This window comes from Sinocyclocheilus anshuiensis, unplaced genomic scaffold (assembly GCF_001515605.1).
Source record: "Sinocyclocheilus anshuiensis isolate Anshui unplaced genomic scaffold, SAMN03320099.WGS_v1.1 scaffold1094, whole genome shotgun sequence".
Taxonomy (NCBI): Eukaryota; Metazoa; Chordata; class Actinopteri; order Cypriniformes; family Cyprinidae; genus Sinocyclocheilus; species Sinocyclocheilus anshuiensis.
In genome coordinates, this window is record NW_015536578.1 from 126,836 (window position 1) to 139,147 (window position 12,312).

Consider the following 12,312-nt stretch of genomic DNA (forward strand, 5'->3'; position numbering starts at 1 on the left):
AAAGAGAGAGGAAAAATTGAAATCGCATCATATGACCCCTTTAAACGCCGCCCTTATATATATATATACATACTGCTCTGTGTGTGCACTTGGATGGGTTAAATGCACAGCACAAATTCCTTGTATGGGACACCACACCAATACTTGGCTACACACGTCTCACACACACACATTGTAAGTTACAAATTATGTTATTATTTTATTTCATTTCCACCGTTATTGAAACGGCGAATAAATTAGCCTTTATATTATATTTACATTATGAAAGAACATCACTGATTTCAGTCTAGCGCGCGTTTAAGCACTCTCAAAAAACTACCGTTATAATCAATAAAGCTGTCTACACTGTTTTTTTTTCTTTAATGATGAAGTATTATGAGTAAAATTGTCAGTCCCATTTTGAACACTAGAGGGCAGACTGAGAACATTCCTGTGCTGTGAGTCTCTTTACAGAAATGCTTCTGAAGTTTATATTTATGCATTTGGCAGACACTTTTATCCAAAGCGACTTTCAAGGTATACTTCTATATTACACAGAGTCCTCCACAGGTCTTCAGTGGGGGGGTCTGTGGCATTACTGCAGGCTGTCCCCATAGTTGTTTGATCTCAACCTTACTTTTTTTTAATCCAAAAAGTCAGATAATTAGAATTTTTTTGTTTCATATTTGGCCATTGTTGCCATTTGAGTCAGAGCTGTGTGTGTGTGTGTGTGAGAGAGAGAGCTGAGATGCCTATGATGCCTGACAATGCTGTCTAAGTAGGCAGCTCAGTGAGTTGTGAGACGGAGCCACCACATGCTTAACTTGGAATATGCAGTGGATAGTGATGGGTGGAGAAAGGACCGTTTGCAGCCCAGTTGGTTCAGTGTGTTGAAGAGTGTGTTGTGCATGTTCAGCTGAGGGCTGAGGGCATCTACACCACATAGAGGTATGTCAAAATATAATATTAATTACTATCTGTAACACTCTGACCATCTTAGGTAACTTTTATATTAAACTTCAGCCTCATTTTGTATCTCATTTTCCCGAATGCCACTGTCAGATGAACTGATAATTCTACTGTTTGAGTATTAATAAATGGTCAGATTATTAATGATCAGTTTATCAAGGTCTAATATCTTTTTATTTTTATTTAGTATATTTACTAGATTTTATTTTAAAATGTAAATAGTATTCTGCATATGCCATAACAGAAAAATATATAGTTATACAGAAACATTATATATTATATATAAATATCAGTAAAGTAAGTTAGTTAACTGTTTTCAGCAAATCCTGTCTACTAAAGATTATATTTATATATTCCTTGTAGAATATTTTTGGCCTCTTAAAACAAATAAAACAAATTTAAAATCAAAAGATATTCATTTAAATTAACTTAACCCTCTGTTCGGTCATTTTAGACCGAAAAAAAAAAAAGGTTTCGAATTTTTTAAAAATCACTGCTTCATCGGAATAAATGGTACAAAACTCAACTTTTATGGCAGTCACTATGTGACCACAAAAACAAAAAGTTGTGGACTTGATTCGAAAGAGCTAAATGGTCGTAAAAAAACAACACAAGTGTGACCCCCAAATGAACAATACCACAGGGTTAATATCATGTTGTGGTGTAGTTATGGATTAAACTGTTCAAACACAAATTAATGATGTTCTCTGAAATATGTAATTATTCACTACTGATGTTAAAACTAAACACAAATAATACAGTCATCAAAACTCTGAAATAACACAAATGGAGAAGTTTGAAGTTATCTTATACTTGAGCTGGACACTTGTTGACTGCTTTTCTTTCACTATCCAATCCAGATTCAAATTAATTATTCATATGAAACCACCACTTCTATTTGTTTACAAACTCATTTTAAGCTTTTAAGTGTATATAGTTTCTAAATATGTTTTATACATTGTCTTTGTGTCTGTAATATGTGAACACAGATGGCAGCCCTTCAGTAAGATGTTGGAAACATCCCTAACTGACAGAAATCATTGTCTTCATTTTCATCCCACAAGACTGACCTGGACCGTTAAATGCCCTCTCAATATAAAGGGTACAAATGATTTAAAGATAGATAAAACTGTGGACTTTTAATTTTACAGCTATATCTTATAATTTGGCACTATAGTTACTGAAATACTGTGTTACCTTTCCACTAGGCTAAGATGTTTGTGGTCTCCTTGCCAAGATGTCTACAGATCTGTGTGTCTTTGGTAATGGTGTCCAGACTACAAGGTGATTGTAGTAATCTCTTGTTCTATGCGTAATTGGTGCGTTTCAGTTGGTTTCAGTATTGGTGTGTCTCAGGCAGGGTTTCAGCTCCAATACGTCTGGAGGCCCTGGTTGAACTGCCCTTCACTCTGAGCTGTACGCTTGTCAAGGCCAGAGGAGAATCGGTTCATCAGATACGCTGGTTGGATGTGCAGAACCAGACGTTAATCGCTTACCAGCCTGGTGAAAAAGACAGTGTGAGTGGACAACAGCATGTGGAGCTAGCTCCTTCACCACGAGATGCCAGTGCCATCACCATCAAACGGGTCAGCTACAGGGATGAGGGCTGTTACACTTGCATCTTTGATGTTTATCCCAAAGGCTCAAGAGAAGGACAAACCTGCCTTACTGTCATAGGTGAGTCTTGGATAAGATGTATTTGGAGGATGCATCTACACTTCCATTGACAGTGAGCATCAGTGCTTTCCAGTAACACTGGGACCTTTTATTGTTTATATCACTTTTTTGTTCCAGACTGTACTTATGTGCATTAATGATGGTGATTTTTTTTTAGTGAGTCCTTTTGCAGTTTACATTGAAACAGTGGTAGGTAGTGACAAGTTGTCATGAGTAAGTCATTGAATCAGTCACACGACTGATTCCTTAAAAAATGCTGATTCACTAAAGAATGAATCAGAATCTGTGTTTCAATTTAAAATGCTGTGCCCTCTGGGCAATCATTATAAAATTAACTGTTGTTCCCTTTGAGGTGTAATTACAGTAATTTCTTTCTTTCTTTGGAATGTAAATTATAGCTGCTTTTCTAAATTGAGACACCGCTAAGGAATGAGTCATTGAATCATTCACTCAGAACTCATTGGTTTAAAACACTGATTCATTTAGGAACAAAACAACACTACCATGTAGCGAAGGGGAGATCAGATACTGGATTTTTGAATCTTGTTCAGCAACATTTTATTCATCTTTATTCACGTCAGTTAGTTCATTTCAGCTGAGTAATGTTGTGTTTTCAATTGCCATATTCAAACACATTCACATTTGTAACCTTTGATCATATTTTGACTCAGGGAATCATTATAATGCACCCAAGCTAAACTATGAGAAAAATAAATTAGTAGTTCACCTCCCGTTCCTGGTCTTTCATTTATTTGTCAAGATACTACAGATGCAAAATGAAGGAATCATTCATGAACTTTTGGAGATACGCAATGCCCCGTGGATTACAATTACATATTTAATACATCATTGATCATGTGGGGATTGTGTTCTGGATGCTCCTTAGGCAGCTATTGTTATGTATTGGCACTGAAAATACTCATCCCATCTTGGTCTCACTGAGACCTCTTTTAAATTTCGGTTCTTCTACGGCATTGCTGCAAAAACCCCTTTTAAAGAGCATATAGTTGTATGCTATTAAGTAACAGATTACATGTACTATAGTTTAAAATACACTATACTATAATGTATTTATAATTATGTATGCATCATGCTACTGTTAGTATAGTAGTGACTTATTTTCATTGTTTTTCAGCAAAGGTGATCTCAGAGGGCAATAAGACTGCAGTGGGTGGTAAACAAGCCTCTCTGGCCTGTCGGTACGGCCTACCGGAGAAAGTCAAGCAGGTGCTGTGGAAGAAGATTGTTAATAAAGCAGAATCCCGTGAAGTTGCATCTTTTGCAAAGCAGAGTGACCCTGTGATTGAAGAAGAGTTTGTGGACCGTGCGAGCCTGAGCCCTTCCCTGTCTGACACGCAGCTCACGTTATGGCCGGTCCGAGCTGAAGATGAGGCCTGCTACACCTGTGAGTTCCACATGTACCCGGACATCACTAAGAGTGCCATAAGTTGCCTCACTATATTTGGTACGTCCCTCAAGGCTTTAGTCCACAATTACAATGAAATCTTCGTAAGCTGGATGATGCTGATATTTGTTAAGCTGGCTAATGATGATATTCAGGGCTGCACCAATATTTGATATACTTGACGCTTGCTTTGTTTTTTGTTAGCATGACATAAAGTTACATTTTTTGGGCTGGTCTAAGCACTTGTCAATGTCAAAATGATTGAGACCAATCAAATAAAAGAAGGCGACATTTACTGTTCACACATACAAACATGAATTCCAGTGCAGCGCTTCAGGTGTTAATGGTATGAAAGTTTTATGACAGAAATGTTGAACGACATACAGCTGCCAGATATCCAGTGATGTAAACTACAGTACTCAACGTCTTTGTCAAATTTCACACAGCAAAATACCCAGAGTTAAATCAACTCTGCTCAGAGTGCATATTGTCCCAATCTTAAAGTAACACTGAAGCCGAGTTACCACTGTTGAGGATTATGTGATAAGTTTTCATGTCTAAAAGCCTGAGCAGTAGTTGTTCATCTTCAACATTGTTAACAGCGGGTTTTCTTTACTAACGCTCACTCATCAATTGCTTAATTATCCCATTAACTTTAACTCGGCTTCAGTGTTACTTTAACACTCTGTAGATTAGGACAATATGTACTCTGAGCAGAGTTGATTTAACTGAGGATTTTGCTGTGCACTATTTTGAATGGAATATATAGGCTGAATCAGGTAACACATTATTTTGATAGTCCACTTTAGACAGCTAGGTAACTTTGCGACTAGATGTCAATTAAGTAGATTGTCTGCTTAATATCTGCTAACACTTTATTTTGATGTTCTTTCAACAGACATTCTACTACTATGATCTTTGCAAGTTCGTGTCAACATATTCTACTAACCCTAACCCTAACAATATTTTGATATTTTGAATTGCGGGTTTTTCGACTCTAAACTGTGAAACACAAGTCTAGTTCAGTGTATGCAGCTGACAGGGCTGTAGCAGAGTCGTAGAGAGGGCAGGACAAGGCTTAACATACACAGGACTGGAGAAAATGAGGACAACAGACAGAGAGAGAGAGCGATATGAAAGACACTGATTGTAGGAGGGTGAGACTGTGAGATCTATGATTTATTCAGACTGTGGCCAAAGTGAATGACTGTGTCACTGTTCCACTAACACAGTGCTTCTCTCTATGTGCTGCTCTCATTCTCCTGCTTTGTCTCTCTCAGATTGATGCTCACTTTGTGCCTTGTATTTGTTCAAACTAGGATGCAGCCTTCAACGGATACTTAAAGGGATATTTTAACCCCAATGTCATGGTTTTGTAAGAATGTGAAATGCTTGTCCTTTGTTGGAACGCCAAGCGTATACCTCTTTTTGAGCCAGTGCTGTGGTTTCAATGGGCATCTCTGTAGCTTTGAACTACTGACGAAAATATGTGGGCTGCAAACAGTCAGAGATGGCATGCAGTTCTGTTGATTTACAAAGCCAACTCTTGCTTTTCAAGCCAACACAAATGGTTATCATTCAGTAGAGTCAATGCATGATTATGTGTTGGGATCAACAGGTCAAAGTTTGGCTGGTTAGCATGGCTCCAATGGTCCTGGCTGGTAGATGTGGTCAAGGTTGTCTCCATGTTTTTAACTTTGAGGGGTGGGGGAGAATTTTTCGGCGGAAGGGGGTTGTAATTATATAGGGATTAAATATTTAAAGGTTTTAAATGGAAAAGGGAATAAAAAAAGAAAAGAAAAATGAACAGTATTTTATTTAAAAATATGCACATTTGCTTTTATTCGTATGCCTTAGAAGTTGAAAACATGAAACGGCAAAATGTTTCTTGTCTTGTCACATTCAGTTGAATCATGCAAACGATTCAGCCTATTTTCGGCCAAATTTGAGTTTGCCAAATATTAAACGTTTAACTACATATCTTGCACTTTCAACTGAAGTGCAACACAGGAATTCATGCTTGAACACCTTTTTTGATTTTATTGGTCTCAATCATTTTGACTTTGATGATAGACCGCTGAGGCAGACCAGCCTAAAAATGTAAGTTTGATAACTTTTTGTCATTTTAACAACAAACAGAGCAGCATTAAGAATTTCAAACATCGGGGGAACAATTGGTCATTTCTAATTATTGTCTGTGGTGGTTACAGCCCTGCCACTCTGTAGGAACAAATCATCTACCTCCACTGATGGACATTCACATGTAGCTGTGTACTCTGACTACACACCCCTAGATTAAACTCTCTAAGAGTAAGACACAAAACATAAACCTATATCCTATATCATTTACAGTCCTGCCAAAACCTCAAGTAAGCTACAAGACCACATCTCCAGGAGTAATCGAGGCTAACTGTACTGCCGTGGCCCGGCCACAGGCTGAAATAGTGTGGAATGTGGAGGGGAATAACCAGACCATTGGTCCACCTGTGACCACTGCTATCCAGCAGAGTGACGGGACGACTCTGGTCATCAGCACCTTGACCATCCAGGCTGGACTCCTGAAGGATGTCTCTGTCAAATGTCTCGTTCATCATAAAGGACTGGAGACTGCCATTGCTGTTTCCATGAACACTAAAAGTGAGTGTTTATTTATTATATGGAATAAATTTGTAAATGTAAATTTTCCTTGATTGGGTTGAGGTAAATGGGTTCATTGTGCTTTGAAAACATACTGTAGCTTTCAGAATAAAGCAAAAGCTCAATCCAAAAAGAAACATCCAGTGAAACCATGCTGCAAAAATGTCTTGTTCTAAAATAGGTAATAAAAGTTTAAATTATATTAGTATTCTGACACCAAAATGAGAAATGATAAAGAGTCATATACAGAGTCTTGAAGGCAAAACAAGAAAAAAAAAAACTGTTTAATTTGAATTAAACAGGTTTCAGGTTTTCTGGGCTCATCATTCAGTGTTTTTCCTGGCCCTCGCTCTACGTTCATCTCTATAAGAGTTGCTTTTTGGACAGAACGCAGAGCGACGCTCAGGAAAACTCATCTTTAAAGCCAAGAAAATACTACCTCTGTAGTTTTTGAAAAGGATGGAAGAGGAGAAGAGAGTCTGATAAAGGCCTAAGGCTGTCATAGCATGCATCTGTCACCGTCCTGCTGGTGAGACACTTGGCACTCTTTTTTTCCGTTCTTTTCTCCTCACATATTTAGTGATCATCATAAATGATATATATCATTTGAAAGCTTACAAACTCAAAATTCATCCTGTGAAAACAATTCTGACATTGTGTAACTATGGAAATGGCACTTTAAAATCTTTTAGTGGTCTCCTCCCGCTTAGTGGGCGTTTTCAAGTGTCATATTACAAAAAGTATTATGGTATTTTACAATCAAAACTTTTTATGATCTTGACAAAATACATATCGTTAGAAAGGTCTGAGTCTCAAGATTCCATATTTGGTGTCACAGAAGTAATATTGAGAGAGAAATTTGTGATGGAAAAAAATGCATTAAAAAAAATTCTGTGGAGTTTGGATGTCACCCGGTGGCTATTTTTGGTATAACGTCTAAACAAAATTTCATTTTTTGATATCAACTTCAAATTTGGTACATAATTTAGTTAAACATATGGCTTTAATTTTATAACAATTTTAGATTAAAAAATGTTGTAAAATATTTCTTTTATATACAATAAAAAAATAGTACAGTACATTTTCTTTAAAAATGTATTGAAATGTAAACTTCTATAACTTTTTTAGACTTCTTTTTTTTGTATGACTTCTGCAATAATCTGCCTTTTAAAAGAGACCAACTGTAGGTCTGTATTCCAAAGCGTTCATGAATTATAATTATTTAAGTCTGGATAGCGCACTTTTACGTACAGTATATGTTCAAAAATGGGGGGTGACATGGGGTTTTAAATGAATTACATCCATTCATTGGTTTTTGTTTTTGTCAGTATGTAACATAGAGTTAGTTATGCATATGTTCCCTGTTTAATTTGACCTTTGGCTGCATCTCTGTTTAAAACTAGAGAACTTGTTGTCATTGCAGTAACAGTGTTTCTTCAACTACGGGCCACTTTTGGCCCTGTGGAATTTTAGAAAACAAACTCATTGTTGGAGAGGGAACTTCTCACACTCTCTTCACACGCTAGTTTATTTGTCCATTAAAATTGTCCAACAGTGGACATACATGAATCACTGGAGAATGTAGTCATTTTCAAATTGTCATTTCCACCATCTCAAAATCCTCAAAACATCCTCAAATCTCAAAACATTTTTTTTTAATAAACTGGCAGACTTTGTCTTGCTAAGGCTAATTTCATAGTTAGCAGGTACTGTATCTTAAATACAGAAAATTAAATAATATTTTAATACTTTTACAATTTGACAAAATTGGAAAAGATTTTAAGGTTGGTTGAGTTTGGGACCAAAAAAAAAAAACTAAAATAAAACTACTTTTTCCCAAAGTTCCCATTTCTCATTTTCATTTAGTTTAACGTGGCTAAAATAACTCAAATTAAAAACTGAAATCAAAATGAATAAAAACTCTATAGTTTTCAAAAATGTCAAAAATAAATGATGCAAACATGGTAAAAATATGATTCTGTTATTTATACCACTCCAACACCTCCATATAACATGAATAAAAAAAAAAAGATAAAATCTTATATTTTTATAAAAATCATAACATCAACAGGACACAAAACTGGCCAAAGTTGAAGAAACATCCAATGATTAAATATTCAGAAGCCATTCCAAAGTGAAAAGGTAACTGAAAACAAATGCTTGAAAAGTAGCATGCAATCTGTGGTTTTCTCTGTTTCTCTCACTAGTTGGCACAGCGCTCGCTATCTTGATCTCTGTGACTACTGTAGCGTTCCTTCTAGTCCTCTGCCTCTGTTTCTGTTTGTGGAAGTGTGTCCTGCGTAAGGATGGTGAGTATTTAGAACGCCATCCAAAAGATGAATGAAAACAATCCAGAACAGCCAAGTCAAATGTTACATCAAAATCATGCAATCAATTTAATATACAAATATTTAAAGAGACACAAATTTCTGTCATCATCAAGCCAACCCATTTAAGTCTCACCATGCAAAGGTCGATCTTGGCTCTCTCAGACGGCTGTCATGACACATTCACACCAGTTCTCCTGTCCCTAAAATAAGTTAATGTTTTTTTCATCTTTACCTAAAGCCACTCAAAACTTAATCAGAGAAGAAGTGTCATTGTATCATATGAGTGCATGATCTGCAATAAATTAATCACGATTTTTGTGTGTGTGTTTGTGTTGTTCACATGTTCTACATGAGCAGAACCTGAAGAGCATCAGGTACCGAGAAGACCGAGAGGGACAGACAGTTGAATGTAGGCGTCTAAGCCTCTTCCTGTGACCTATTTCTGCTTAACTGTGATGACCTACTTCCTTCAACACATTCAGATCTGATTTACTGATATGAGATATTAGTCAAGTTATTCTTTGTTGTGTGTACAATTACATTTTTAAATACTTGATGTTACATCTGTGTTTGATCATGTTTCCATAGAGTGAATCATTTTGATTGCGGCAGACGACAAGCTTCAGTTCTCTTTACAATACGGATATGCTGAGACATCGGTGAAGATGAAAATCTACTGTCATCATGTTCCCTGCTTTTCCAGCCAAAGAATCCCAGTGACACGTCTCTACATGAGGAAACGTGCTACATTTTGAAGAATTTCTAAATCCATCACTAATATGAAGGTTGCAGAAGGCATTTTATCTTGGTACAGAGGGGAGTTTAAACTTAGTATTTGTCTGTTTTAATACCCATTTGAAGGTGTAAAAGGACAACAAAAACTTCTTAAAACTTCTTAACTTCTTGAATTCTATGAAAAAACACACAAACAAGAAAAAAAGCTAGCTGTTCACTCCAAGAAAATGTAAGAAAACCTAATTGTTTCATCATTGTGAGTAATTAAAATGTTACAGTGAATTGCACTCTATTGAAGAAAAAACATTCTATCATATCTTTTTGGATTTCTGATCATTATATTATGATCATTTATATTCCTTTATAGTTTATAATCATGACTTTGCTCTGTCCCTTCATTTTGAAGGTGGACATTCGCACTGCAGATGAAAGGATGCAAGTCCAGTGAGGTAGACCGAGCACACAGGTGTTTTTCACTCTAGTCTTTGGATACTTTTAGGAAATCATTAGCTCGTTCTTTTTTTTAATGTTTAATGATTAGGTAGACTGAACTAGAGATATAGAGACTAACTACACTGTAAAAAATGACGGTGAATTTAACGGTAAAAGACTGTAAAAATGTTACAGTAAAAACCTGTTAAATGACAACGGTAATGGTTAACGGTAAATTCCCCTACTATATACGGTGAAAAACTGTATTGGACATTACATGTATTGGACATTAATTTTAGTGTTTAGCGTTTGCGTAAATGACACTGTGCACCTTCTATATATGTTATTATTTAAAAGCTGCTTGTGATGGGCTTTGGTTCATCATGTGATTTGCATTTGACATCTGCATTTGGTGGTTATCAGTGTATTACAAAGGTACAAAACAGATTTCAGTACTTCAATACGTTGGTATATTAACATTATATCAGTTAATGAAATTACGGTATTTAACTGTAAATTTAAGTTAAAACTGTAAAACCTAAAATGTTGCTACTGTATTTTTTACGGTAAAATTCCGGCAACCACAGCTGCCGGTCTTTTACCGTAAATTTTACGGAATTTTTTTTTACAGTGTAGAACTATTCAATTTAAGTTCTTCGGTCTCTGAGCCCAAAGCAATGGTGGGAATAGAGCTTGTGACCGGCTCGTCAAAGCATTCACTATATCAGTGGAAATGCATTATCTGCAGTCTGGTGTGCAATTAAATGGCTGACAAATACTGTGGATCAGCTGGTTTAATTACTGGGAAATCGTGTTGCTTTGATCTTTGTATTAATACACATGTGCAAGCCAATGTAATGATAACAACTGATAAAAAGTGAAAGAGTTTTTATTTTGTCCTATGTATGTTAAATGTTTTGTCATATCCCTGAGGAAGTGAGAGTATAGGCCACACTTAAAATGAATAAATTCACTCTAAATTCTTTCTATTCAGTAACATAATGTACATAATGTGAAATAAAGTACATTGTTTTCCTAGTGTAATATATGGATGCTGTATTTATTGTGTGCTTCAAGCTGGAAATTGTAAATGATATTGACTTGTATACAAGTATTTAGTGCATTCCTGCACCAATAAGCAAAAGTGTCCATGCTTTGATTTTATTGAATCTATTATGAAATTGATCAAATTCTGTTCAATTAAATGACATGGTATGGGTTGTACAACATGTGTTTTGTCATGTAGAGGTTTATTCCATTGGCTTATTGATGTTTTTGAATTATTAAGGGAAACAATATAGAAAAATTAATTGTCACACTTTATTTTAACGTCCAATTCTCGCCATTAACTATTAACTATGACTTTTGCCTCAATAAACTCCTGATTACTGCTTAATGTAATGTAGTTAATCTTAATGTAGTTGTTAAGTTTAGCAATTGGGTAGGATTAGGGATGTAGAATATGGCAATGCAGAATATGTGCTTTATAAGTATTAATAAATTGCCAATATGCTAGTAATATCCATGCTAATAAGCAACTAGTTAATAGTGAGTATTGGTCCCTATACTAAAGTGTTACCAAATTAATAGATGACACAGTAATAATTTTAAATATTTAAAACAGTGACTATTTCATCACATGCAGAATCCATTAATTGTGATGCAAATTTGCTGGCAAAGACATGAAAGAGGAAAATGAAGTACATGCAGTTCTTTTATTTATGGAATATTCCGTATAAGCCTCTAAAAAAAACCGTATTATACATTTTTCAAAAATATCAATAGATGATCAACTACAAGAAAAGTATATATTGTTGCAAAATTACAAAAAGCTTCAGGTCAATGGGGAGTGGTGTGAAGTTATGCAGAGATGCATATACAACCTGGCTTATATTTATTCTGTACATTTATTTTGTCATTCATTGGTTTGTGAATGAGACTGACTTCTCTGCTAACTTCTCTTGAACTCTGCTAATTTAATTCTAACATGACATGTACACTTTCGGTCCTGACTTTTCTTTCACTTTAAATGCTTGGCAGTGGGACCCAGGTATAGACCTTTTCCCCACTGCTGTATGTATTCCCCACAGCTTTCAAAGGGTTTCAAACTGGTTACTCTTAGTAGACTGAAGCAATATTTAGAGCAAT

The 12,312-nt window shown here is 35.7% G+C and overlaps 1 protein-coding gene across 2 annotated transcripts; it reads left to right on the forward strand.

The window, feature by feature from the left end:
* Window positions 1-869: 869 nt before the first annotated feature.
* On the forward strand, window positions 870-9,911 carry LOC107702755 (OX-2 membrane glycoprotein-like). 2 transcript variants are annotated; one of them, XM_016505176.1, is made up of 9 exons: window positions 870-927; window positions 1,938-2,050; window positions 2,157-2,232; window positions 2,305-2,625; window positions 3,761-4,090; window positions 6,383-6,667; window positions 8,875-8,976; window positions 9,355-9,406; window positions 9,586-9,911. In XM_016505176.1, exons 3-8 carry the CDS (start codon window positions 2,163-2,165, stop codon window positions 9,402-9,404), a joined length of 1,158 nt encoding a protein of 385 aa, XP_016360662.1. In that variant the 5' UTR covers window positions 870-927; window positions 1,938-2,050; window positions 2,157-2,162; the 3' UTR covers window positions 9,405-9,406; window positions 9,586-9,911. The 2 variants fall into 2 exon arrangements, with proteins under 2 accessions (XP_016360662.1, XP_016360655.1); XM_016505169.1 differs by lacking the exon at window positions 9,586-9,911 and having other exon boundaries at window positions 9,355-9,506.
* The last annotated feature ends 2,401 nt before the right edge of the window (window positions 9,912-12,312 follow it).